A 25031-nucleotide genomic window follows, 5' to 3' on the forward strand; every position below is an offset into this window, starting at 1 on the left:
GCAATAAGCTGAATCTTGTGGCAGAAGAAAATTGGTATTTTCTGGATTCATCTTAATATGTTCTTTGTACTTGGACAGAAAGCAACTATTGATTCTCCTATGAGACTAATTTTATTATTAGCTTGTTTTCTCTCCCTTACCTTTTCTTTCTTCCTTTTACCCTGATGAGAGGAAAAAAAAAAAAAAAACTCTAAAAGGCCTGAGATATAAGGGAAGTCAGTGTAGATTTCTAAGTCAGCATGACTGTACATAAACTTGGTTTAAACCAAAAGCCTGATTTATGACCTGCCACTCATACATTATACACCTGCTTTGTAAATGAGTAGCCTGAAGGAAGACCACTTTGTCTTTAAGATATCGATCAGTGCTCTTACTTGCATTCCTTGACATTAAACCTTATGTTTTAGGTTTTCTGCCTATATTCTAATCTGTAATCTTTTGAGCTTTTACAAGATGTAAAAAAGTATGTAACCTTGTAAGAAACTGTTTATTCTCTGAAGCACTTTATTCTCTGTGAAGTGCATGTTTTGTGGGCATCTGTCCTAACTCGGGCTCCAGTAAAACTCTCTTATTTTTAGAGATTCTAAAACGTTTGCTTGTTTTGTGTCAACTGCTCCATCTCTTCCTTCCTTCTTTACTATATTTCATTTAAAATTTGTTTAAAAATTTTTTATGATAAAAATTTATCATAAAAATCCAGATATTTCAGCAATATACAAAAAGTGGTAGTTTCTTATTTTATTCATCCTGCACACTGAGGTGACCATATGTCTTTATTCTTGAGTTCCCTCTCCCTGTTGTTTCTTTTCTTTTTTTATTATAAATTTGAGTTTATATCAATCTTTTATTTATTTATTTTGATTTTTTTAATAGTTTATTGTCAAGTTTGTTTCCATTCTCACTTTTGTGTCTGTTCTTCTGGCAGTTCTGTTAGTAGAAGTTCCCATCTGAGGGTTCCTTGTATAGATTTTGGCAAATAATAGGCTCCCATAGTGTTGCATGAGTCAATGAATGAAATTTGTAGATCTACGCCTAATTCTTTTGTAATCTAGGCATTTTAAGCATATGGTTTTAAGCATAGCCCTGGGGTTTCTTCCAAAGAGTCTTCTCCAATCGCCAAGAGATATATAACATTATATATCCCAAATGTTACCATCCTTATTTTTGTAATGCTTTTCTATAAGGTGAACACATTTCTTTGTACTAACATAGTAATTGAAATTTCTTCTTTCTTCCAGCTGCCTTTGCAGCAGTGTTGCACTGGTAAGATTTGTTTTTTCTTCTCCTGTGTTTTATGTAGATCGTTACAACTTACCAAAGCTATTTCACATATGTATAAAAAATAATTTTAGTATGATAAGGATGAATATACATTAATTACCACATGCAACACAATAGCCTGAAAAAGTAGTTTAATTGATAAATCAAGGTCAGAATAATGTAATTTTTTAATAAAAAAAGAAATCCATTATTAAAGAGGTTTTATTTGAGGCTCTATTTCATTTAACGTTAATATAGTGTTCATGTTGAGAGGAAGATTAATTTTTTTAATCTTCTAGATAGAGTGAAATATGAATTTCATTAATCAGACATTTCTGAAGTGGGAACCCAATGACATTTCTAGTTCAATTTATAATTTTATTGTACTTAATATAAAATATTGTTATTCTGGTTCATTCTAATTTTAAAAGCTAATTTGAATGTGTTTTTTAATAGAAATTTTAGTAGAAATGTTAAAGACATACAGTGTGGAAAAATAAATGGACATCACTGTCTTTGAGTTTTATTACAAAATTATGTGCAAATTCTAGATTCTTTTACTTTCGCCTTTAGTTTCCTTTAAAAATAATACTTAGCGTAAGTTTCCACATGGCTGCTCTGTTACTCTTGTTTTTGCAGGAGTCATATAACGCACCTCTTTGAAAATGATCGCCACTTTTCTCACCTCTCAACGTTGGAAAGGGAGATGGCTTTTCGCACTGAAATGGTTAGTTTTCATGTGGTATTTTGGGAATCTATCAGGGAAATGTTCAGAGATGCTCCAAAGTGGAAAGAGCAGAGACACCTCCCATGCCCCGTTCTGCAGCTTCAACACCTGGAGACACAGCCATCTCTCTTTCATTTCCACACCTCCACGCAGCCACCGCTTTACAGGAACCCTCAGACGACATATCATGTCAACTGTAAATACTTTCATATGTAGCTCAAAGAAAGGAATTTTTTGTTACCCACAGTACTGCTGGCACACTTGAAAACAATGAACAGCAGTTGCTTAATATTATCAAATGTCAGTCAGTGTTTAAGTGACCTACTGTTTTTTTTTTCTTTTTTCATTTTACAGTCCACCGGTATGTTGGTAGACTTGCATTCAGCAATGTCTACACATTGCACTCAGTTGATGTATCTCTTAAGCCTTTTAATCTATAAATTCCACGTCTGATTTTTATTGTTTTGCTATTTGTTGAAGAGTCCATCTTACAGAATTACCCATAGTAATTCATGTTGTTTATTATGTTCTGCTACCCTGGGTTTCCTGAATAATTGAGAGAGACCTGATACCTGAAGATTCAGTGTTTTTTTGGGGTTTATTTTGGGGGTAGGAATATTTTGTAAGAGGTATACGTTTATCATATCATACAAAGAGACACATTGTATCTGGTTGTCTTCCTTTCTGTGATGTCAAGATTGATCATTGCCTTTAGATATTTCATGTTGATCCTATCATTATATCATCAGCCTATATCAGGATTACCAAATGGTGATTATCCTAATTATTTTTTTCCTGCATTTGTTAACTGCAATTCTTCTATAAAGAATTTTCCCATAATATTTATTTATTTATTATTTATTACACATATATATGTGTGTGTATATATATATATATGTATATATAAAATTACCTGTACACTTTGTACAGGAAGACAGGTAAATGCTTGAGTTTTCTTTTTATTTACAACTTTTTAGAAAAATGAATGTTTCCTAGTATTTTCTTCTGGTAAGTGATGGAGTCCCATCTTTTGGAATATATCATTATGATCTGATAGATTTTAACATGGTTTGTAAACCCATCTGTCTTTAGCTAATGAGAGCCCTTGCAGTTGACTCTGTGTCTTTCCCTAGCATTCTATCGCTTTTGTACTTTCTGGTACCATTAGGTATTTCCTCTCCAGACCTGGAGTCATCCAGTTTTCCAAGGAGCCCCAACACCTTTCAGTAGCAAGGAACAGTTAAAGACCACAGTTTTGGTGCTAGAGATGTTTGTTGCTACCACGGTTGACCCTTGAACAACAAGGGGGTTAGGTGCTGACCACCGTGCAGTTGAAAATCCACGTGCAACTTGTGAATGTCCCACAGTAATAGCTTCCTCTCTACCAGAAGCCTTACCAATAGCATAAACAATTGGCTAACACATATTTTGTATGTTACATGTATTATAAACTATATTCTTCGAATATAGTAAGCTGGAGAAAAGAAAGTATTATTAAGAAAATCATAAGGAAGAGAAAATAAATTTATGGTAGTATACTGTATTTATCCAAAAAAGTCTGTGTGTAAGTGAACCTGCATAGTTCAGACTTGTGTTGTTCTGGGTTCAGATGTATTTGATACTAGATTGGCCATTGTGTCTAAGCCTTTTTAGTAAACAGAATTAAGAAACAATTTTTTAAAGAGAAATTATTATCTTCTATTAACATTTTAAAATGCAAATTTAGGATTAAATGGTTTTTCTTACTTTGTATTAAATTTGTATCTTTATTGTTAGCTCAGGAATCTTGGTTTCAAGTTACTTGTTTTTGAGGAACAAAAGTACCAAAGGTATTATTAAAAATATGATTATTGAAGACATTTTAAGACTTTCTTGCATTTCTTTTTGACTCTAGGATATATTCCATTAGGGATACACAGTAGAATTACTATATCTTTTCTTTTTCCAAATTGGCAGTTAATTCCTTTATTTTTATTTTGATATTTAAGGTTTAAAACTTTTTTATTTTGTAATTCAATAAGATATTTACATGAAATATCTTACATAAAACAGTATCTTACATAATATCTTACATAAAACAAACCTACAAAACCAGATAGGTTGTAGTAGTTTTCTACGGCTGCCATAACAAGACTACAGTAAACCGGATGACCTAGAAGCAGAGATTTATTCTCTCAGAGTTCTGGAGGCTAGAAGTGTGAAATCGGAGTGTGGGCAGGGCCACGTTCTGTCGGAAGGCTCTGCGGGATGGTCCTTCCTCGCCTTTTCCTAGCTTCTCATGGTTTCTGGCAATCCTGGGCATTCCTTGGCTGGCATTGGAATTGCCCTCACTCCAAGTTCTGCCTCTGTCATCAGAGGCATTTGCCCCTATGTCTCTGTGTTTAAATGTCCTTCTCATTGTAAGGATATCACTTATTAGATGACCTCATTTTAATTTGATTACGTCTGCAGGGAACCGATTCCAAATATGTTCACATTCACAGGTGCCAGTGGATATGAAATTTTGGGGGATATTATTCAACCCATTACAGTAGGAGATCTTTTTTAAAATAGTGATATGAAAGCTAAACATTGTAGTATGGAGAACCTTTTTTTTTTTTTCCTTTTCAATAAATATCTGGGTATGCAGATTGCTTTAATATTTATGAGCCTTAAATCCAATATGGAATTTGACGGCTGATGTGTGCTGGCTTCCAGGGCAGCTCTAGGCAAAATTGTATAGAAGATGCAGTCTGTTTCCTGTCTTGCCCTGTACTGCCAGTTATACTCCCTCACAAGGGGACCAAGTACTAGTACTTGCTTATTTTTTGTTCCTTGTATTATTTCAACCCCAATATGCCTTATGCCCTCAAAAGAGGAGTACCACTGCTGTCCTTCCCGGCCCACATGGTCCCAGTCCTGTGGCGTTCTTACTGTGTATTGAGCTGGAAGGAAAGAAGACCGCTCGGAAAATTCGTTGGCATATAAATGTAATAATTGATATGTAATACATCAGTATGTAACTCTCCTAATATATTTGCATTTTTACATGTAAATCTGGAGGAAAGGTGACTGATAGCACAGTTGTGGGGACTCAGGCAGGAAAGGGAAAACATTTTTGGTAAGGGAAGATTTCCTGGATTATGGTAACTTATGTTCTGTAGTAAACCACTCACTCACCCTATTCATAAGATAGCCTTTTCTAATAATTAAATTAGTATGGGATATAGGGTGTTCTTAGATTATGTGTGCTATCTGAGTTATATTACTTTTCAAATGTTTAAACCATTTTTGAATATATTTTGAGTTCAAATATTTATTTTTTTGAGTTCAATGATTTTAATTAAGACAAGGTTATACTAACATATATTGTTCTTTTTTTGTAACCTAAGATTGTATTAGTGATCAGAAACTGAAATTTATTGTAGCTATTATTTGCCTGGTTGCTTTGTTTTTCAAAAACAGTGTATTTAAGTTTTTTTTAAGCTGATGAGAGGCATAGTAATTAAGTACTCTTTATTATAACTATAACATGTTTGTTTCAGGGACTGTATTATTCCTACTTTAAGACCATTGTGGAAGCGCCCTCATTTCTGAATGGAGTATGGATGATTATGAATGATAAGCTGACTGAATACCCCCTTGTTATTAATACATTAAAAAGGTTCAATCTTTACCCTGAGGTAAGTTACTTTTTCAATTGTGATTTTTTTTGTACTTTGTAAAGTGTTATTTGCATTAAATGCTGATTCTAAATGTAAGGTGTAATTCAATATATTCTATTTCATCTCATTTTTAAAAAGAAATTATGTATCCTTTTTTGGGAAAGAAAGATGGAAAAAAGATTACTACTAATTTTGGTGAGCTTTAGCCACTTTCGCAGGAAGTGTAATGATTGCATGGTTTAGAAAATTTGAAATCTGCCTGGATTTGGTTTGTTTACAGAGGTGAGAGCAAGGGAGCGCCATTACACGTCATTTGCCAAATAATGTTTCTTCCTTGTCTGGGATTCTTCACTTAATTGAATACCCTTTTTGGAGGGGAGGGGAAGGTGGATTCACTCAGGAGGTGATATCAGTGATATCAGTAACTTTATTTGACCTCTCTTTTATGTCCCTGCCTTCATTTGACACATTCCTAAGCATTTTCCAGGGCTAAATTGAAATGTGACTCAGTGACATCCTCCTTGATTTGATACGAGTTTTCTCTGTCAACACACTGCCTGCCCCGTGACTCCCTTGCCCGTGCTGCTAGCCAGCGTGTTCTCGTGCCAGGGCAGTGGCTGCCTTGGTCTCTGGGGAGTCTCAAGCCTGGGCTCAGTAACAGGACTTAGCCGGGCTCTCGGCCACTCCCACTGCCTGAGAGAGGAATCCCAACTTCCGTCCAGATCAGTGACTGAGCCTGTTGATTAATGGGTTATTAATGAAGAGATAGAGATAGAGGAGGTAGAAACAAGGTTCTGTGTTTTTTTTTTTTTTTAAGTTTATTTTGTGAGAGATAGTGCATGGGAGGGACAGAGAGAGACAGAGAGAGAGACAGAGAGAGAGAGAGAGAGAGAGAGAGAGAATCCCAAAGCAGGCTCCACACTGTCAGCACAGAGCTTAATGCAGGTCTCGAATTCACGAATTCTGAGATTGTGACCTGAGAGGAAATCAAGAGTTGGACTCTTAACCTACTGAGGCACCCAGGCACCCTTGTGTTGTTTTACTGCTGTGCTGCTCACTGCATACCTTCCATAACCATGTATACATTTATTTTTACAGAAATGAGATCACATAGCAAATATTCTTTTATAAGTGCTTTTTATCTTTTAGAATATTTGTAACAATCTTCCTGTGTCATCTTTTCTTCCACAACATCATTTTTAGTGGCCGTATATCCAATCTCCCATTGTTTATTTAGTACATTTTTTAATGTAAATTTTGGCTATTTTCAATTTTTAAAATATTTGAAAGCTGCCATGAGCATCCTTGCGGCTAAGTTTTACACATGTCCTTATGTTTTTTAAAGTATAAATTTGTTGATGTGGAACTGTTTGGTTCAACAGAAAATATACTTTAATGACTTTGGTACTTGTTGCTAAAATGTTTTCTAGACAGGTTATCCTAATCGGAATTACCACTTGCAGTGTTTTCTAAAATGCTTGTTTCCTTGCATCCCTGCCAATTTGGTAGACAAAAAAAATTGAAATCACACACTGTATATTTCTCATTGCTATGTATGTGTGTATGTATGTATTTCATTCAGTGCTATACATTAAAAATGCATTTTTTACTTTTAAAAGTAATTGTTTATGTCCTTTGTCTGTATTTCTATTGAAATTTTGTAGGGGTTTATTTATTATATTCTGGATGTTAAAACTAAACATTTTCCCCCAGCTTTTTGTTTGCCTTTAACTTTGTGTATATGTATTTTTTTCTGTATAGAAATACCATACCTATTAATCTTTTAATGTTAATAATTTTTCATATTTGTAAAAAAAACTTCATTCCTTATTTTAATTATTTTTTTGGCATTTACGTTTTAAATATTTTTGGAATTTGTTTCATTGTACAGTATCAGAATAGGAATCTAACCATATATATATGTGTGTGTATATATATATGTGTGTGTGTGTGTGTGTATATATATAAGACCTTATATATAATCATTTCAGAATGGTCTCAGGTGTAACCTAACACTTTAATAAATGGTCCATCTTCTCCCTACTGATTTGAAGTAGCTTTCTTTATTATATATAGAATTATTATATGTGTATGCTTGCATCTGTTTTTGAACTTTGTGTTCTGTATTGGGTTAGGTTGAGGTCCTGGAAAGCAGGCTTTCTGATGGAGACTTGCTTGTGGGAAGGCCCCAGAGGAGTGCCCTTGAGGGGGCCCCTGAAGGGGATGAAGGAAGTTGGCTGGGGCTGGAGGAGTCGGGCTGTGATGCAGGCAGCCCCACCCAGAGCCGGAGCTGAGCCGGCCCTGCCGGAGTTGTCCTGGCTGAGGCGAGGGCTCTTGGCCTTTACAGCCCTCTCCGTTGACTAGTCTGGTGTTGCCTGCGGATTGCCTTTGGGTTAGGGTGTTAGCCCAGAATGCATTTATTGTCCTCCAGTGAGGGTAGTTCCCCAGAGAGGGACTCAGCTGAGACTGTCCGCCAGCCACCCTCCCAGCTCCCAGCCCCCAGAGAAATGAGTGTCCCAGCCCTGGAGGGGGATGTGGTAACACTCCTCAGGGGGCCTCGCCGCGATTACTTTGATCTGTCTGGCTCTTCTTGGGCCCACATCACGCTATTTTAATTTGTGTAAGTAGCAAGTTTTAATATCTGTTAGAATATTCCCTTTGGTTAATCTTCTTTTTGTTATATTGCCACACGGCACTTCTAGATAGACACTTGAGATTTTGCTTAGCATTGTTTTATGTTTATGAATTAATTTGAAGGAGAAGTCACATCTTGAGAAATTAGACCTATTCAAGAAGACAGACTATCTTTCTATTTGTTTATCTCTTCTTTTATGTTCTTTATTAGAATTTTATAGCTTTTGAAAAATATAAATCTTGCATGTTTCATGTTCTATTTTATTTTTATATATGGGTGAACAGTTGAAGACTGGCTAATTTGACTGTGAGGTTTATTTGAGGCTAAATTTCAAAGGAGCCAAGCAGATAAGTATGGGAAAGGAAGATTTGATAATTATCAAAATAACTGTTGATGATAATATCTTTTCTCTAAAAATCTAAAAGAATGTCTCTATTTTCTTAAAAATAGGTAATCTTAGCTAGCTGGTACCGGATTTATACCAAAACAATGGACTGGATTGGTCTTCAAACCAAGATATGTTGGACGGTTACCAGAGGAGAAGGACTCAGTCCTATTGAAAGCTGTGAAGGCAAGGTTCTTTTTGTGATGTTGCCCAGTCATTTATTGGAGCATATTAAACTTACTGCAAACTTAGAGATACAGAAAACTGTTTTATCATGCTTATGGATTCTGCAGGTGAGGAATTGGGCAGGGTACAGCTGGGTTGGTTTGCTTCCCCAGTGTCAGAGGCTTCTGCTAGATTCAAATGGCTTGGGAAGACTGGGATTAATTGGAGACTGCTTCACTTACATTGTGCCCTGCGAGGCTGGGGTCAGCTAGGGCTGTCAGTTGGAACACCTATGGATGCTGTTTCCGTGCACCGTAGGTTTTTGAACAGCATAGTACCTCAGGGGAATCAGGCTTTTTATGGACTCCAAGTTGGATGCTGTTTGGCCTCTTCTAGTCTTAGAAGTCATGTAATGTGGCCTCTGCCATTGTCTATTGAAGTAGTCACAAGCCCGGCTGGACTCAAAAAGCAGGAGCATAGACATTACCTGCCCCCCTATTACCTCTCCCGGCGGAGTGTCTGAATGTGTAGCCCAGTTTTAAAACCGCCACAATTGGGGCGCCTGGGTGGCTCTGTCAGGTGGCTGACTCCTGAGCAGCTCAGGTCATGATCTCAGCCCTGCCTGTGATCAAGCCCCACCTTGGGCTCTGTGCTGGGCTTGGAGCCTGCTTGAGATTCTCTCTCTCTCAATAAACAAACAACAAACAAACAAACATAAATACATTTAAAAAATAAAAATAAAAAATAGAACCATTGCAGCTACTGCCCCGTCCTCATCTCTGTTACGCATTAGTGTCATGTGTTCCCATGGGAACCAAGGCAACCATTTACTATATCTGTGCCATTTTCAAAATAAGCACATTTTAATATAATTTGCCAGACACACAAAGTAATTTATAGTTAGAACATATGTTGTTGTTTTTTTTTTTTATTTTTAAAGGATTGGGAGATCCTGCTTGCTTTTATGTTGCTGTAATTTTTATTTTAAATGGACTAATGATGGCATTATTCTTCATTTATGGCACATATTTAAGGTAAGACTATTCATTGAGAATATTTGATATGTGTTGTGATACTGTATACTAGAATAATAAAAATGGTGAGATAAAGATTAACTTTTGGTTCAGTTTTATAACATTTCTAATAGATCTATTTGTAGATACAAAATTCTTTACTGTTTCAATGATTTCACCATTGACATCGCCAGCCAAATTTAAAATAATTTTAGAGGCTTAAATAGAGAAAGGTGGGGATATTGGATTAATTTTAAATATTTATAGGCTTTTGAGCATTAGCAATATATTGTTTACATAAAATAGAAGGAAAGGACCACTCATTATCAAATGGTGTTAGTGATTCTATTTTGCTGATGTCAAAATAGAAATATATTTCATACAGATATTTAATAACTGACCTGATATACTTCACAGTCAAATAATATTCCTTAAAATAAAATTTTGACAATTTTTTAAGGGTTTTGTTTATTTTTATTTTTTGACAATATGTTACATTGTATACTTGCTTGAACAATTTTACCTTGAGAGTATCTTTAGAATTTTCTTTTTATTGCATACTGATTCCTTGTACAGAAGTATGAGCATAGGTATATGACTTTCAATTTGGGTTAATGAGTTTGAATCTGCTGTTGTTCATTCCGTTATCTTTGCCTTGGAAGTACTGGATTTTCAGTACAGTACCTCAAAGATCTATTTCATTCCTAGCTCAGTGTTTGAACAGATGACAGTAACTTGGTAAATATTTGTCAAATGAGGAAGTTATTAGAAGATTGATTTAAAGTATATTTGCATATAGATTTAAGATCCTTTGATGCTAATATTTCTGATTTAGCTATAACAAAGTTTTTTTAATCACATAACTAGAGGAGTCTGAAATGAAAATGCATGATTAAAAGACCATGTGGAAAATTTTGTTTTTGACACAAGACACACAAATATCTTAACCAAAAGTATAGGATAATCAGACAAGGAGGCCGACCTGAATGAAAGCATGGCCAGGGTGCCTCGTATTATGATGAGCCAAAGGTCTCTGCTTTGGGAGGGGGTCCATCACTTTGTTAAGTACTGCCTCGCTGTCTAATGGATGGATAGCTTTATTGCATTTGGGAGATTTGATTTTGAGTGAAAGAAGTTAAAATATGGAACATGGCATTGTTGCTAAATTGCTGATTTATAGTTATGCTACTTTTTTAATTGAAAAAAGAATATCTAAATGTTTATTAAGCCTGCTGTATCATTTCCTAATAATGCAGCGTTTCAAAGGCCACAGGTGTAACATCTGATGCAGAGAGCCCATGTTGTGGTTTTGACTGAGCGGTTCTTGGTGGTTTGCACCCTGACCTGAGATTTCTCAGTCTTGAGCCCCAACTGTCCCCAGATAGCAGTTTTCTCCCTACATAGGACACACATGTCCATTTGTCCAGTCCACATAAAGTACGTACCAAGTGGCTTTTATATGAGCTGGCGTGCTTAGGTTTCCACACTGTGCGGTGAGGTGGGACACGAAAGTGGTACTGAGTGCATATAAATGGGAGACAGCCAGCAAGAATGAAGTGCTTCTAGTGCTGGAGGCAGATGTTTGTTCTGGGTGGAAGGGTGCTTTCGCTGTGCCTTGGAAGGTCAGAGCATTTTGGATAGGTGGGGGAGAAAAGAATCCCAGGGAGAGGCAAAGGTGGAAAGCCTTGGATGTAGAAAGCAGGTGAATCTTACTGGGTGCAGATTATTGAGAAACATTGTAGAAGATTAAGATTGGAGAAATGGTTTGGGCTACTTGGTGCATGAGCTTGGCTGGTTTGAAATTTACTCCAAATTAAGTGAGGACATTCAGAAATTTCACCATAGAGAGACAGGGTTCAAACTAAACTATGATCTCATGAGACCCTTGACTTTCACCTGTCACTGAAGTTAGCCAGTAACTCCTTCAGCACAGTGTCTGTCAAACTGCAGAGAATGGCCTACTCAGTGATTTTGGAATCAGTTTAGTGGGTTTGGCCCAGCAATATGTTTCACATGAAAAAGAAAAGAATGCAAATGTGAATAATAGATTATACACCACTTTGTAAGATAGGTAAGATTTAGAGAAACTTCTCTTTGTTGTTTTTTTGTATATACGTGTAATCTCATTTCTTATACTTTGAGTGTAAAAAAAAAATCTGTAGCCACCGCTTAAAGTAGCAGGAGGGAGTGACTACCTCATGCATTTGAGTCTTTCCAAATAGCCGTTTTTGGTTTGTCTTCCAGGCTCAGGGCTGCAGCCCATTTCAGCTTCACCCACTTGCCTGTTTTGTGCCCTAGCCAGCCCCGTCGGGTGCTGCTCAGCTCTTGGACTCTCGAGGTGGTGCGCCCTCTGCACCTGCGCTTCGATAAAGACCCTGGTGTAGCGCCACACGTTTTCACTTCTTTCCTTCTCCCTTTGCTCTGTTTGTGGGTGTTATTTTTTTAACCCTGAGTAATCACTTTAGCTCGAGCCAAACACATCCTAAACTTATTTCTTCCCAGGCCCAAATGAGTATCTAGTTCTTGGACATTAAAGGGCCCCTTCTAGGGAACCTTGATTATTGCACTGTGCCTTGAGGGCAGATGTGTAAATTGGAGTCCAGTGGTGATCCCGGTTTATATTGTGTTGAATAAAGTCTTCCGTCAGTTCTTTTCTATCAATTTCTTTTCATCGTATTTTAAAATGTTCTTGACAAAAGTATTTTTAGAGGTCTAAAATTGCTAGGTAGTTCTTATTGTTTTCTTCCTTGGTGGTTAGTTGTGTCACCCTTCTAACTTTATAAAGTGGGATAAAGCTGCAGACTTCTTAACATGTGGGTTAAGAATAAAGAGGAGGATATCTATAACTGTGGTTAGAATCTTTTTATAAATTGCATTATATAAATTTACAGGCAGATTGGGTATGACATCTTTACTCCAGAAGTAGATTTCTTTTTAAATAGTACAGATAGAAGTTTTCTGAAGTCAGATAAGCCAATCCATTTCACAAAAAATGAAGTGGAAGGAAAAGTAGAAAACAGCCAAATGGTGAAATGGCGCTGGGCTGCCAAGCTCTGATTTGAGGAGATGAAGGAAGATGTTTTGTAAATACAATCTATTCATGATGTATCTCTCTTCCTGGAGTTCTCAGTATTCGGTATTTTTTTTAATAAAACACGTGTTTTTAATTATTTTCTAAAAGCCGTTTTGTTAATTCATGATTGTCGTTATTTATTTCATAAGATACCCTGACCTGTCTCAGCTACAGACTGATAGTTTCTGGAGGCCAGTTTCATGAGACCTGGTATGTGCAGGTTTCCGTTCTGCAGGAAGGAGGGTCCCCTGAGGGAACCTCCAGGGGCTCTTAGGAGCCCAGCGAGCTGGAAGAGGGAGCTGAGCTGTCATGTATCGGAGTTGTCAGTTAAAGCATCTAGGCAGAAACGAAAGAGTTAAAACCATCTATCACTTACTGTGATGGTGTGGCACGAGTCTAAAACTGGAGAAAACACAGACTACCCTGGTCCACTTTCCTCCATGGAACAGCGCCCTGGTTGAGAATTGGGGGACCAGGACACACACATGGGGGTCATCTCACTGTTGAGGAAGCCCTGAACAAAAAGCTCCAGCAGTTTTATGGACCCTGAGGTAGGTGGGGGAAGGGGAGGTGGCTAGGAATGGAAAAGTACTGGGTACTGAGTCAGACTAGGAAAAAGTGAAGAGGACCTCTACCCAAAGTCTCAGATGAGGAGACTTAGGAATGAAGGCAGCTGGGGGTAGGAATGCAAAGATGTGAAGGCCATGACTGGCCAGGGCGTCCTGAGTCCTCAGGGACTGCCGTGCACCCTGCGTGTGGGGAGGGTAGCTGTCTCAGTGAGGCTGGTCAGGTAAACCTTCGTAATTATCTGTAGTTGGCCCTTAGAAATTACATATGAGCTTTTAACCAGGACCCCAACTCTGTAGGGCATCTGTGGGCAAGGTCATGAGCTAGTCCTAGAATAAATGTAGGTCTCATTTGGTAGAGGGATCTTCAAGAATGGGCCTGGTCTAATTGTCCAGCAGAAATGTTGTTCGGGGAAGAGCAGTCCCCTGTTTCCAAATTCATCACTGTGCATCCTGCGTCTCAAGAGTATTCCAAAGCAGAACAGTTTCTGTATGTGAAATGGGTGTCTAGCTGATGCCAGTAGTAAGGCATGTGGAAGCCAAGACAAAATGTAGACAACAGTCTGATCTAGGCTCACCTGGGCATTATTCTCAGGTTGAGTAAAACATGAAAGGCAGCTGGATGGCTCAGTGGATTGTGCATCCAACTTCGGCGTATGTCATGTTGCATTCATGAGTTCGAGCCCCACATCGGGCTCACTGCCTTCAGCACGGAGCTGGTTTCAGATTCTCTGTCCTCCTCTCTCCACCCCTACCCAACTTGTGCTTTTTCTCTCTCAAGGATAAATAAACATTTAATGTTTTTCTTTAAGAAAAAAAGAGGGGTGCCTGGGTGGCTTAGTCGGTCAAGCATCTGACTTTGGCTTAGGTCATGATCTCGCGGTCATGGTCCGTGGGTTCAAGCCCCATGTCAGGCACTCTGTGCTGCCAGATCGGAGCCTGAAGCCTGCTTTGGATTCTGTGTCTCCCTGTCTCTCTGCTCCTCCCCCATTCATGCTTTGTCTCTCTTGGTCTCTCAAAAATAAATAAAAGCTAAAAAAATTTTAAAAACAAAAAGAAAAGAATCTTGGCATGAGTCAGTACTTCGTTCTGGACTGACTGCTTTCTATTGCTTGGTGTCCATCTGTCATCTTGACATTTTCCTTCTCCTCCCAGTGTTCCTTCATTGCTCTCTTATAATGGGATCTCTTGTGCCATATCTTATGTATTCCTCTTTCTTGGTTTATTTTTTCACTCCAGTATGTCTTCTAGTGAGTAGATGGGATGTACATTTTTGCCTATTTGAAAATGTCTCTAATTTGTCATTATATTTGATTGATAGTTTTACCAAGTATTGAACTTCAATTTGGAAGTTATTTTCCTTTAGAACTTTGAAGGCATCACACTATTGTTGTCTTGCTTCACAAAGTGCTGTTCAAGCATTCCTAAGTTGTTCAGAGTCTTAAATTTTTGTATGTGACCTTTTCTCCCCTTTCATTCCTTTTGAATCATTGTAGAATTTTCTCTTTGTCCCCATGGTTCTGAAATTTCACAATCTGTCTTGCTGTAGATCTGTTCCTCTTTATTATCTTGGATGTGTGAGGAGATGTTTCAGTCTTGCCGTTTATGCCTTTAATTTCAGGGAAATTTTCTTTGATTATTTCTTCACATCATTCCTTCTGTTCTTTCAAAACTTCTGTTATTTGGGTATTTCCTGATTTTCCGATTTTCATGTGTTTCCCTATTTTCAATATCATTGCTCCACATTCTAGAATACTTTCTTTTTCCAACTTTTTGCTGTTCTACTTTCTAGAATACTTTATTTTTCCAACTCTTCTCACTTTTTCATTTCTGCTATGTTTTTAATTTTCAAGAATTTTCATTTGTTCAGTGAATGTTCCTTTTTTAAAAGATAGTATTTTATTTTTGTTTCATGGATTCAATATCTTTCTGTTGGTGGATACTAATGTTTTTTTCTTCCCTAAATAATTTTGGTATCTTCTTGTTTGCTTTTTTTAATCTTTCGGTCTTCACCTACCATATTAGTTTTCCTTCGCTGTCTGGCTCTCCTAGGCTGTCATGATTGAGAGAGGAGGATACAAAACCTGTAGGGAAGCCCCACATCGTGGGTGGAGCCTGTTAACATTGAGTTTTTATATAATTTGAATAAATGACGTGGGAAGAACTTAGAGTGACTGCCAGTTCTTTGGTTTGCTTTTAGATGTAAAAGAAAATACAACGTAACAAAGGCTTTTCAGGGTTGTAATGGGGGGTAAAGTGCTTCATCGAGTTACCAGGAATGAAAAATTATAGAACTTTTGGAAGTGACTGGGTAGGGGCGGGGAAACCCCTCAATGAGTGAGGAGGCACTGTCTTCTGTGTGAGAATACAATAAGATAATGTTTGCCAGGCACCTGGCAGAATGTCAGCTTTCAGAAAATAATTTTTAATTGAATGAAGTGAATAAATAAATTATTGGGGGACAAACTTGGCTCTTGATTGCTATTTGCAAAAGGCATAAAAATAATATATTCTTATCTACCACATAAGCTTTATTAGCATTTTACCAGTTTAGGAAATATTTTTTCAGTGTACTCATTTGAAGCTTTTCCTCTTCAGATTCCCATTTTAAGATTATTTCCTGACTTAAGAAATACGTGCCGAGCACTCTCAGAGGTAACTCTGAGGGAACAGTGACAGGAAAGCCATGGGTCTCTCCTAGGGGTCAGACTTGGGCAGCAAACTTTTGTTGTGTGAAGTGTCATTTGCTGAGGTAGTGACCTATGAAGGGACAGGTTTTGGAGAAAAGATGCCCGTATTGTCAACCAATAACTTTCATCAATTTATGCATACTGAAGAGAAATACTTGTCTTTTAAATATTCATATACAACTGTTAGACCAAATGACTAAAGATGTGCTGGCAGGCCAAGTTAATAGAACATTCCAAAAAATAAAAATAAAAAAGCAAAAACAACAATAAAAAACCCCTCCACAACAACATAGAGCTGAAAAAATTTGAGCTGGTGTATTTAATAGTTTATTTAAGATATATTTGAGTCAAAAATCCAGCCTGCATAAACAGTAGTGCTTGATTTTTTAATGGAGCATGAACAACAGAAAAATGTCAAATAAAACAATGGAAGCAAACCAAATTGGCAAAAAGAATAAGAAGTTCAACTTTGCCTTAAAACAGCAGAAGGGGGAATAGTGTATTGATTGATATAAAGAATTGATATGAAAAGCTGTTCTATTGTGCCACAGAGCCGAAAAAGGACGTTGAGTCACTTCATAGATAACTTGGATTAGATCATGAGAAGAGACTAGAAAAACTGTGGCTATTCACTGTCACCATTCAGGATAGAAAGGGGAGCTGTTAAGCAAAATTAAAAGGAAGATTTGGATGTAGACTAATCTTCCTGTGCTTTTAGGGCTTCTGGAATACCTCTCGAAATAAAGTAATCAAAAATTGTTTCTGGTATCAAAGAAGCATAAACCTTCAGTGACCAAAGAAAATAATAGAGCAGAGCAGAAAATTAGAAAATGAATGTATTATGCTCTGGAACTTGTTGGTTCCTCTTGTGGAAGAAAAGGCATTTTCTGATGACTAGCTAGGTCTGCAAAAGAATGGCCAGGATTTTCTGACCAGAGCTAAGAAGCTATGGAGGACAGAGTGGAGACAGAGAAAGGTAAATACTCAAGAAGAGGAGGAAGAGATCAGAGACAAATCAGAGTGGCCACAGTGATAGAGTACCAGGCATTAAAGGCAGAAAAATTCATAAAAAAGATCATTAAAAAGTTCTCCTCAAAAAGCCAGCCCAGTGCAAGAGAGGAAGGGAAAAGAGGCACAGGGAACCTTGAACCCTGCCTCTGTGACTTAAGACTCTAGGCGTGCCCTTGACAAAGGAGAACAGCTGTGAATTATGGGGAACAAGCCAGGGCGTTGGGAGAGAACAGTCATGAGGAGGGAAGTGAGAGAAATGAGCTCCGAAGGGCAGGCTTTCACGAAGGGTCCAGGATGGTGTCTGAAAGTAGCAACAGAGGAAGCCACTGGCCTCGCCTCTGGGCCTTGAGCCCTTCAGGAGCATGGTGTGTGAGGAGGGGAACCTTCTGAGGAGGGTGAGGTTGCAAGGCAGGAGAGGGAAGCATGTGGGCAGAGGCTGCGGGTGCCGGGAAGGAAGTTGTTACCAAGGGATGGAGGTTCTGGAGCGCACCGTGAAAGGTCTGGATGGGGAGTCAGGCGGTGTGGGGGTCACAGCAGAGGCTCCACTGAGCACATGACGCTGTTGATGAGCAGGAGTCTATGTCTAGGCCAGTGACCAGGGACAGCAGTGACGTGAGGTGAGGTGTGGGGTGTTTGACTGAAAGTGCCCACCTTCCCTCCCCCAAAAGAAAAGAATGCCAGCTGCCTTTTAATTGGATCGTTTTTATGTTTTCATCTATTTACTCCTCAGATACCTTTTGACTCTGCGATGGGCAGGCAACACTCAAGCCGTGTTAGGCACTGTGGCCGCCACCGTGATGAATTGGGAAGTTCACCATCTAGTAGATGAAAGATTCTGCTTTTGGCTCTGGCAGACAAAGAGTTAAATTAAAGGCATTAATTAGTTGCCTCTAATAGACTGGTAGGGCTAAGCTGAGATCTTTCCTAGCCTTCCTGATTATCACTGTTGTTCCTTACCGTCACTTTCTCTGGCTTTCCTTCGTGCCCCTGAGGAGCTAAAGAATCCATGGGTAAGCTTAGGGGAAGATGCTCAGTGTCCCTGCTGGGGATTTCTTCATCTGGCTAGCAAGGTGCCTAAGTCTTACATTTCTAACTTGAGACAAATTTTTTTTTAATTCAATTATTTCTACCATATTCTCTCCTTTTCTCCTTCTTAAGCATTTATACAAGAGTTACTCCAAGAGTTAGTTAATAATGTTTTGAATGAACTGTGATTAGTTTTTCTTTGTCTCGTTGAGTGTTGAACTTCATGTTTTATCATTTTTTGGTAAATGGAAGTACAAACGGCAGTGGTTAATGAAGCCCTCAAAATATGATGATTGGTTTGAATCCATGCCACTTAAAGATGTCAGAAAGAAGAGAATTGTAAATTATTAAATGGCAGAACTGACAAGTAATTTTAAGATCTTTTATATTCTTACCCCCTCATTTTATATCCAATGAAATTGAGGCTCAAAAGGTGAATGAGTAATTGTGATAAATGTTTAGCATACCGAGAATATTTAAAAATTTGCACAGTCGGAGCTTTCGTATTTTCTGACCGTGTGGTGGTAATATTGCAGAAGAAGCTTTTTTTTTTAACCACTAGGGAATGCAAAATATCAACTGATCAACTGTAATGAGGAAAAAAAAAATCAGTCTTAAGTTTTTTGATTATTACATCTTTCCTGTTTAGCAGAATAAAATGACCTGTGTGGTAGTTTGTAAGGATCATAGGGGAGGGAGTTAATGCTGGGGGATGCTATTTTAGATTTGTTGCAAGTGACATCATTTCAAAATGATCATAACTTAGGTATTCCTTGTAGGCAAGCAAATTTTGTTCTCCCTTCCAACTGTACAGGGCATGAGTGTTACAGGAAAATCTGCCTCCCTGAGTTAAGCAGACCTGTTTGTGTTCATGGTCGGTACTGGGCCATAACCTATGTTGTGGTAATTTGGTGAAAAGGGAGTCGTGTCACACTGCTTCTACCTTTGGGAAAATGTCCAGTTCTGGAGCCCCACGGGTCGTATGGCAGTTGAGTAAGGGTGGAGGCCTTCTCGAGCAGACGTCATCGCGGGTTTTGGTTGGGAGGTAAAACTGGACTTGTGATCCTTCTGTCCTTGTCCTCTTGTCCACTAAAAAAAATTCAATCCATAAAATTTCAGTTTTGACTCTTTTGCTGGTCAGGGTATTTTGAAGGGGAATTTTATATTATTTTCCCAAATTGGTGGTGGTGTTTTCAGTCTCTCGTGTTTTAGGTTGTTTTGGATTATAATCAGATAATGAGGTGTCTTTCCAGCCAGGTGTTCCAGGGGACATAAAAGAAAAATTATGTATAGTCTCTGTATAGTCAAAGTACTATATATATTCATAAAATTGAGCTGATTATCTCATTCAAATCGTTGCTATGTTTTCTTTAGCTTATATGATCTGCCAAAATCTGAAAGTGTTAAAATACTATGATCAGATTTTATTATATCCCTGTATTTCTGGAAGTTTTAACTCTAGGTAATCTGACTGCTATTATTGCTTGTTCATAAAAGTTTTATTTAAAGAAATATAATTAGAATTGAATAAATGGAGAGGGACATACTATCCAACTGAATGGTCAGACTTACATCACATAAATGACAATTCTTCCAACATTATATGTAAATTGAATGACATTCTGATCAGAAACCCAACACTTTCTTGTGCATGGGAGGGGGCATTGGTTAGAATTACCTTAACAAATGTTAAAAAATAAGAGTACTTGAGGGCGGGGGACTTTCCTTATCATATGTTAAAATTGCCATAATGCGGGGTGCCTGGGTGGCTCAGTCGGTTAAGTGTTGGATTCTTGGGTTCGACTCAGGTCATGATCTCACGTTTCATGAATTCGAGCTCCGTTTTAGGCTCCCAGCTGACAGTGCAGAGCCTGCTTGGGATTCTCTCTCTCCCTTTCTGTCTTCCTCTCCCCTGCTCACTCTCTCTGTCTCTCAAAAGGAGTAAATAAACTTTAAAGTAAAATAGGATAAAATTACTATAGTGCCACAGGAATAAAAACACTGTGATATAGAAAATACAGAATTAAATCAATTGGCTGGAAATAACAGATTCTAATATTGTAAGAAATTAAAGTATGATAAAGGCTGAATTTCATTACACTGGAAAGAGGAATGTTTATTTGATAAATGGTGTTAGCATAATTGGCTATCTGTGTCAGAAAGAACAAAATTAGGGCTTTACACATACATTTCTGTGTATTTAAATGTAAATTGCAGTGATACTGGAAGATATTTTAGAACACTATCATTTTGAGGTAGGAAAGATCTTCACAGACAAGATAGTAAATGCAGAAGAAATAAAAGAAAATATTGACATTTAAGTACATAAAATTAACTACATACACTTCTATATTTCTTTCTAGCAGAATATACCATAAATCATTCGAGAGACTTTGTCACACATATGACAGTCAAAAAATTGATACACATAATCCTTGAATAGGAAAACAGACAATCCAATGGAAAAACAGACAAGAATGTAAACAGGCAATTCATGAAAGAGAAAATGCATATTGTTCCCCAAACACATTAAAATGATGCTCTGTATTAGCAGGAAGGAAGTACAAATAACAGTGAGAAAAAAGTTACCACCTATCCAATGGGCAAATACAAAAGGGTCTGGGCACATCAGGTTCTGTGTTGTGGAGAAGCAGACCCCTCTATGGTTTGGTGGGGGGTGTGTGTGGACTGGGGTGGGGCTTTTTGGAAAGTTCACATTCTTCGATTTGGCAATCTCACAGTAAGGCCTGTCCTTTAGAAATGAAAGCACAAGTATATGCATGTACAAGGATATTTATTTCAATGTGTTTTTAATTAATTTTTTTTTATTTTAGAAAGAGAGAGTGTGAGCAGGGAAGAGGGGCAAGCGGGAAGAGAGACAGAGAGAATTTTAAGCAGGCTCTGTGCTGACCCTGGGGTTATGACCTGAGCTGAAATCAAGAATTGGACGCTCAACCCACTCAGCCACCCAGGCATCCTTTAACGTATTTTATTATAGTAAGAGATTTTAAAAGTATCAGTATGTCCGATAAGGAAAGGACAGAACAAATTGCAGTACATTTGTGCTGTGCAATATTTGACATCTACTGATAAGAATGTCTTGAGGTCCATGTATTTATTAGAAATAATATTCATAACAGATTGTTTAGAAAAGGAACAAATTTCAGAGAGGTGTTAGTAGTATGATCAGATTAAAATATGTATCCGTATGGGCATAGAAAAAGATTTGGGAGAATGGACACACACACAAATGTTATTATTGTTTATCTTAGGTGAATAGGATTGGGAGAAGGGTGGCAGGGAGGAGACCGATTTTTAAACTAATAGACCTTTGCACTTTCTGTTTTGTTGGAATAAGTTCAAAATATTAATAGTTATTTATTTAAACCCATAACTCTAACTTACATTTTCTGAAGTCTCATGACTTTCAGTGAAACGCGGGGTTGGCCTGTTTGCTGGTCTTTTTAAGACGATGTGCTGGGCCTCCGAGGGGAGAATGCTGGCTTTCACCCCCTGTACTACTTTCTGGTTCCTTTATAGTTCATTTGTGCTAGTCCTGGTTGATAGTTGGTGGAGAAAAATGACACAGTTCTTCCATTAGTGTCCTAGAAGTGTGTGGTCTTCAATGTCCTGTGATCCCTTAAGATTGCTCAGCAGTCCTGTTTTCCCTCATTAGCTCTGTTCTTAAATGCACATGATGTTTCAGACAAGCCTCCTTCTTCAGACTTTTAGCACTGCCATTTCTTCTCTAGAGCAGCAAGGCAGGGGCTCGAGACTCTGTAGGGAAAATGGCAACACCATAAACTATGTGTTGCTCCGAACATGCGAACTTAACCTTCTTCTTGTGCCAAGGCTGATTGGCCACCTGTGCTGGGGAGGCCAGCCCTTCCTATCTCCTTCTCGGTGGGGGGCGGGGGGGGGGGATGATGGGGAGGGTGCTCGTTCCTTGGATTGTCTTTGCCATCTCATGTATCTCCTCTGTTTCCTCATTCATTCATCTCCAAGAGTAAGTATCATGGCCTACAATGCCTGTGTCTGTTTCTTCCTACCTTCTTTACTTGTCTTTATTATACACATACCTATTGGGTGGATAGAAGGAAGGCTATTCTGGTACAATAATGAGAAAACAGCATGAGCTAAAGAGTGTTGAAGACCTCAAAAGTAAAGATGGAAGAAATGACAGAACACACCGTCATTTATCCCCTGTCTGAATGCTTCTGGATGCTTCTGGTCAGGGTGGGAGGAGAGTGGGGGGACACGTATTACTCTTACCTAAGCAAATGAAGGTTTAATTGTTATGACTGCCAAACTATGGCATTGTGATTTCTTAGCTAGAGTAGAAGCCTGATGGCTATATTTTGATATTTGTGTTCTTATATAGGTTATTGAAAGCAGATGAAAGATAAAAAGTTTATCTGTAAACTGGTGTTCGCCAGGCATATTCTATAGGAAAGCTTGAGATGGGGTTTGGGAAATAGTGAATTAATCAAACCTTTAATGGGCTGGCATGCCTTCTGAATTTCCAAGAGTAGGAGACCGTATGGTATTTTCTACCTTAATGATTGGTAAACCTTTTTCTGCAATTCTATCCTCTTCTTTCCTGAATCTCTTATCCTGTGTCTTCAGAAAAAATAGTTTGAGAATTCCTGGAGGATGCAAATAAATATATGGTACTAAAGAATGAAAAAAAGAGAAAAATATCAGCTTTTTCATGCCCAGTAACATGACTGTTCACAATTTTTATTCCTTGTCAGTTTGTGTGGGGTCTTTTTTTTTGTACATTTTGAAGACGGAAAATGACTTTTTAAAAATGAAACTTTGACTAATGTTTCTAGAAAGAGAGTAAACTATTTTGTAAATAAGCACAGTAGAGTTCTCGTGTGGCTAAAACTTTGTGTAGTACTAGATGTTTATCATCTTATATTATTTCACAGTTTCATTAGGATTGACCTGGATTCCCTTATTTGAGTTATGTTTTCTTATCCACTTTTCCAGCGGCAGCCCATTAGGAGGCCTGGTTACAGTGCTGTGCTTCTTTTTCAATCATGGAGAGGTACGTAGTCAACAAATATTTTCAGAATCTTTAGGGGATTGTACTTCTAGAAATGCACGTTTCTTCTCAAGATAGTCAATCAAGTACTTAAAAAAGTTTTTAAGAGATTTTACTTCTAGAAATACAAGTTTCCTTTTAAAGTTTAATTTCCTTACATTTAGTCTGTAGTAGCATTCTTTAAATGCTTGATCTTATTTTAATTCAAATTTTACACTAGCGTTTATTTTAAGTTAACTTTTCATGAATATCATACCTTTTTTGTCATGTATCTCTTACTGATTTGAAACAATGCATCAGTTCTTTATATAATTTAAAGTGCAGAAGTTCACGTGTAGTGGTAATAGAAATAAGCCAGCCATGGATATAGTTAACTTTTTTTGTGTGGGGGTAACTTCTGTTTTTTTAAGTTTATTTATTTATTTTGTGTGAGAGAGAGCAAGAAAGAACCCAAGCAAGGGAGGGGGAGAGGGGGAATCCCAAGCAGTTTCTGTGCTATCAATGCAGAGCCTGATGTGGGGCTCTATCTCACAAACTGCGAGGTCATGACTTGCCGTGAAATCGAGTCGGATGCTTAGCCAGCTGAGCCACCCAGGTCCCCTAGGGGGATAACTTTGTGTGGTAGGAGCTATATAGTATGTTTCTATTTTAATGTGTCTATATTATATTATACCTGTAAACTTGCACGTATCCAAGGATTTTCTAAAGAGAACACTTGTCAAAAGTATCACCTTTGCCTCTAGGCTACCTGTGTTCAAATCCTGGCTCTGCTCTGTAGGGCCTTTGTGACCCAAACAAATCATTAGCCTCACCTGCCTTAGTTTCCTCTTTGTAAATGGGTGTAATGATGTTACTCATCTCACATGATTATTGGGGAGATTAAATGAACTCATGAGTGTAAAGCATCTAGAACAGTGTTTGGCACATAGTAACTTATGTAACTGTGTATTATTATTAGTAACTTAGTTTAGATTAAATTCTAATATAAATTTAGGATGCCAGTGAAATTTTCCCACTAATCAATCGTAGTTGTAAATGAGTTTCTATTAATAGATCTGTATCTGGTTTTCTTTCATTATAAATTTTGTATGAGGGAAAGAAAAAAAAATTCAGCTTGTTTTGTGTGAAGTAACTTAATCCTTTTCTGCATTTATAAACTCAGTGTCTACAGTATTTGAATATGCACACGTTACAAAGCCCTCAGAGTAATCCTACTAAAATGCAACTGTAGAGTCAAGGTTGATCTTTTTTTAATTATTCAGCAGATTACTAATGGGCATTGAACTAACACAGCCTTAGTATTTAGAATCACAGAAACTTAAAGCCAGAGCAGCCTTAGAGATTAGAACATTTCAGACAAATCATTGCAGCATTGTCTGACTTTTGAGCAAAAAAAAAAAAAAAAAAGTGTTTTTGCCTCTTCTTGACTGTGGATGCTGTTCAATGTCATAGTGTGGACCATGGGACATGTGGAAGCACAGATCTGGGGACAGTGACCTAAGTACTCAGAAATCACTACTTAACAGAGGAGGAAAGGAGCACTGAGTGTTCACTCTAAGATGTTGCAGGAAAGAGATTATAGAAAAATTGAAGCCAATTTTTATTTTATTTTTATTATTATTTTATTATTATTATTTTTTTATAATAGTTTATTGTCAGATTAGTTTCCATATAACACCCAGTGCTTCTCCCCACAAGTGCCCCCCACCATGACCATCCCCCCTCCTCCCCTCCCCCTTCCCCTTCAGTCCATGGTTCGTCTCCAGTATTCAGTAGTCTCCCTTGA

At 37.8% G+C, this 25031-nt stretch overlaps 1 protein-coding gene across 1 annotated transcript in view; it reads left to right on the forward strand.

Annotated features, from left to right (window-relative positions):
• Positions 1–1231: 1231 nt before the first annotated feature.
• DPY19L1 (dpy-19 like C-mannosyltransferase 1) overlaps positions 1232–25031 on the forward strand; it is a gene marked incomplete at its 5' end in the record, with an annotated part of 77637 nt that continues 53837 nt past the window's right edge. Inside the window, 6 exons of the mRNA XM_029918387.1 lie at positions 1232–1263; positions 1900–1987; positions 5512–5649; positions 8717–8837; positions 9757–9850; positions 23191–23248. Of these exons, the coding sequence (XP_029774247.1) occupies positions 1232–1263; positions 1900–1987; positions 5512–5649; positions 8717–8837; positions 9757–9850; positions 23191–23248 (531 nt within the window). The remainder of the gene's footprint in view (positions 1264–1899; positions 1988–5511; positions 5650–8716; positions 8838–9756; positions 9851–23190; positions 23249–25031) is intronic.

This window comes from Suricata suricatta, chromosome 2 (genome assembly GCF_006229205.1).
Source record: "Suricata suricatta isolate VVHF042 chromosome 2, meerkat_22Aug2017_6uvM2_HiC, whole genome shotgun sequence".
Lineage (NCBI taxonomy): Eukaryota > Metazoa > Chordata > Mammalia > Carnivora > Herpestidae > Suricata > Suricata suricatta.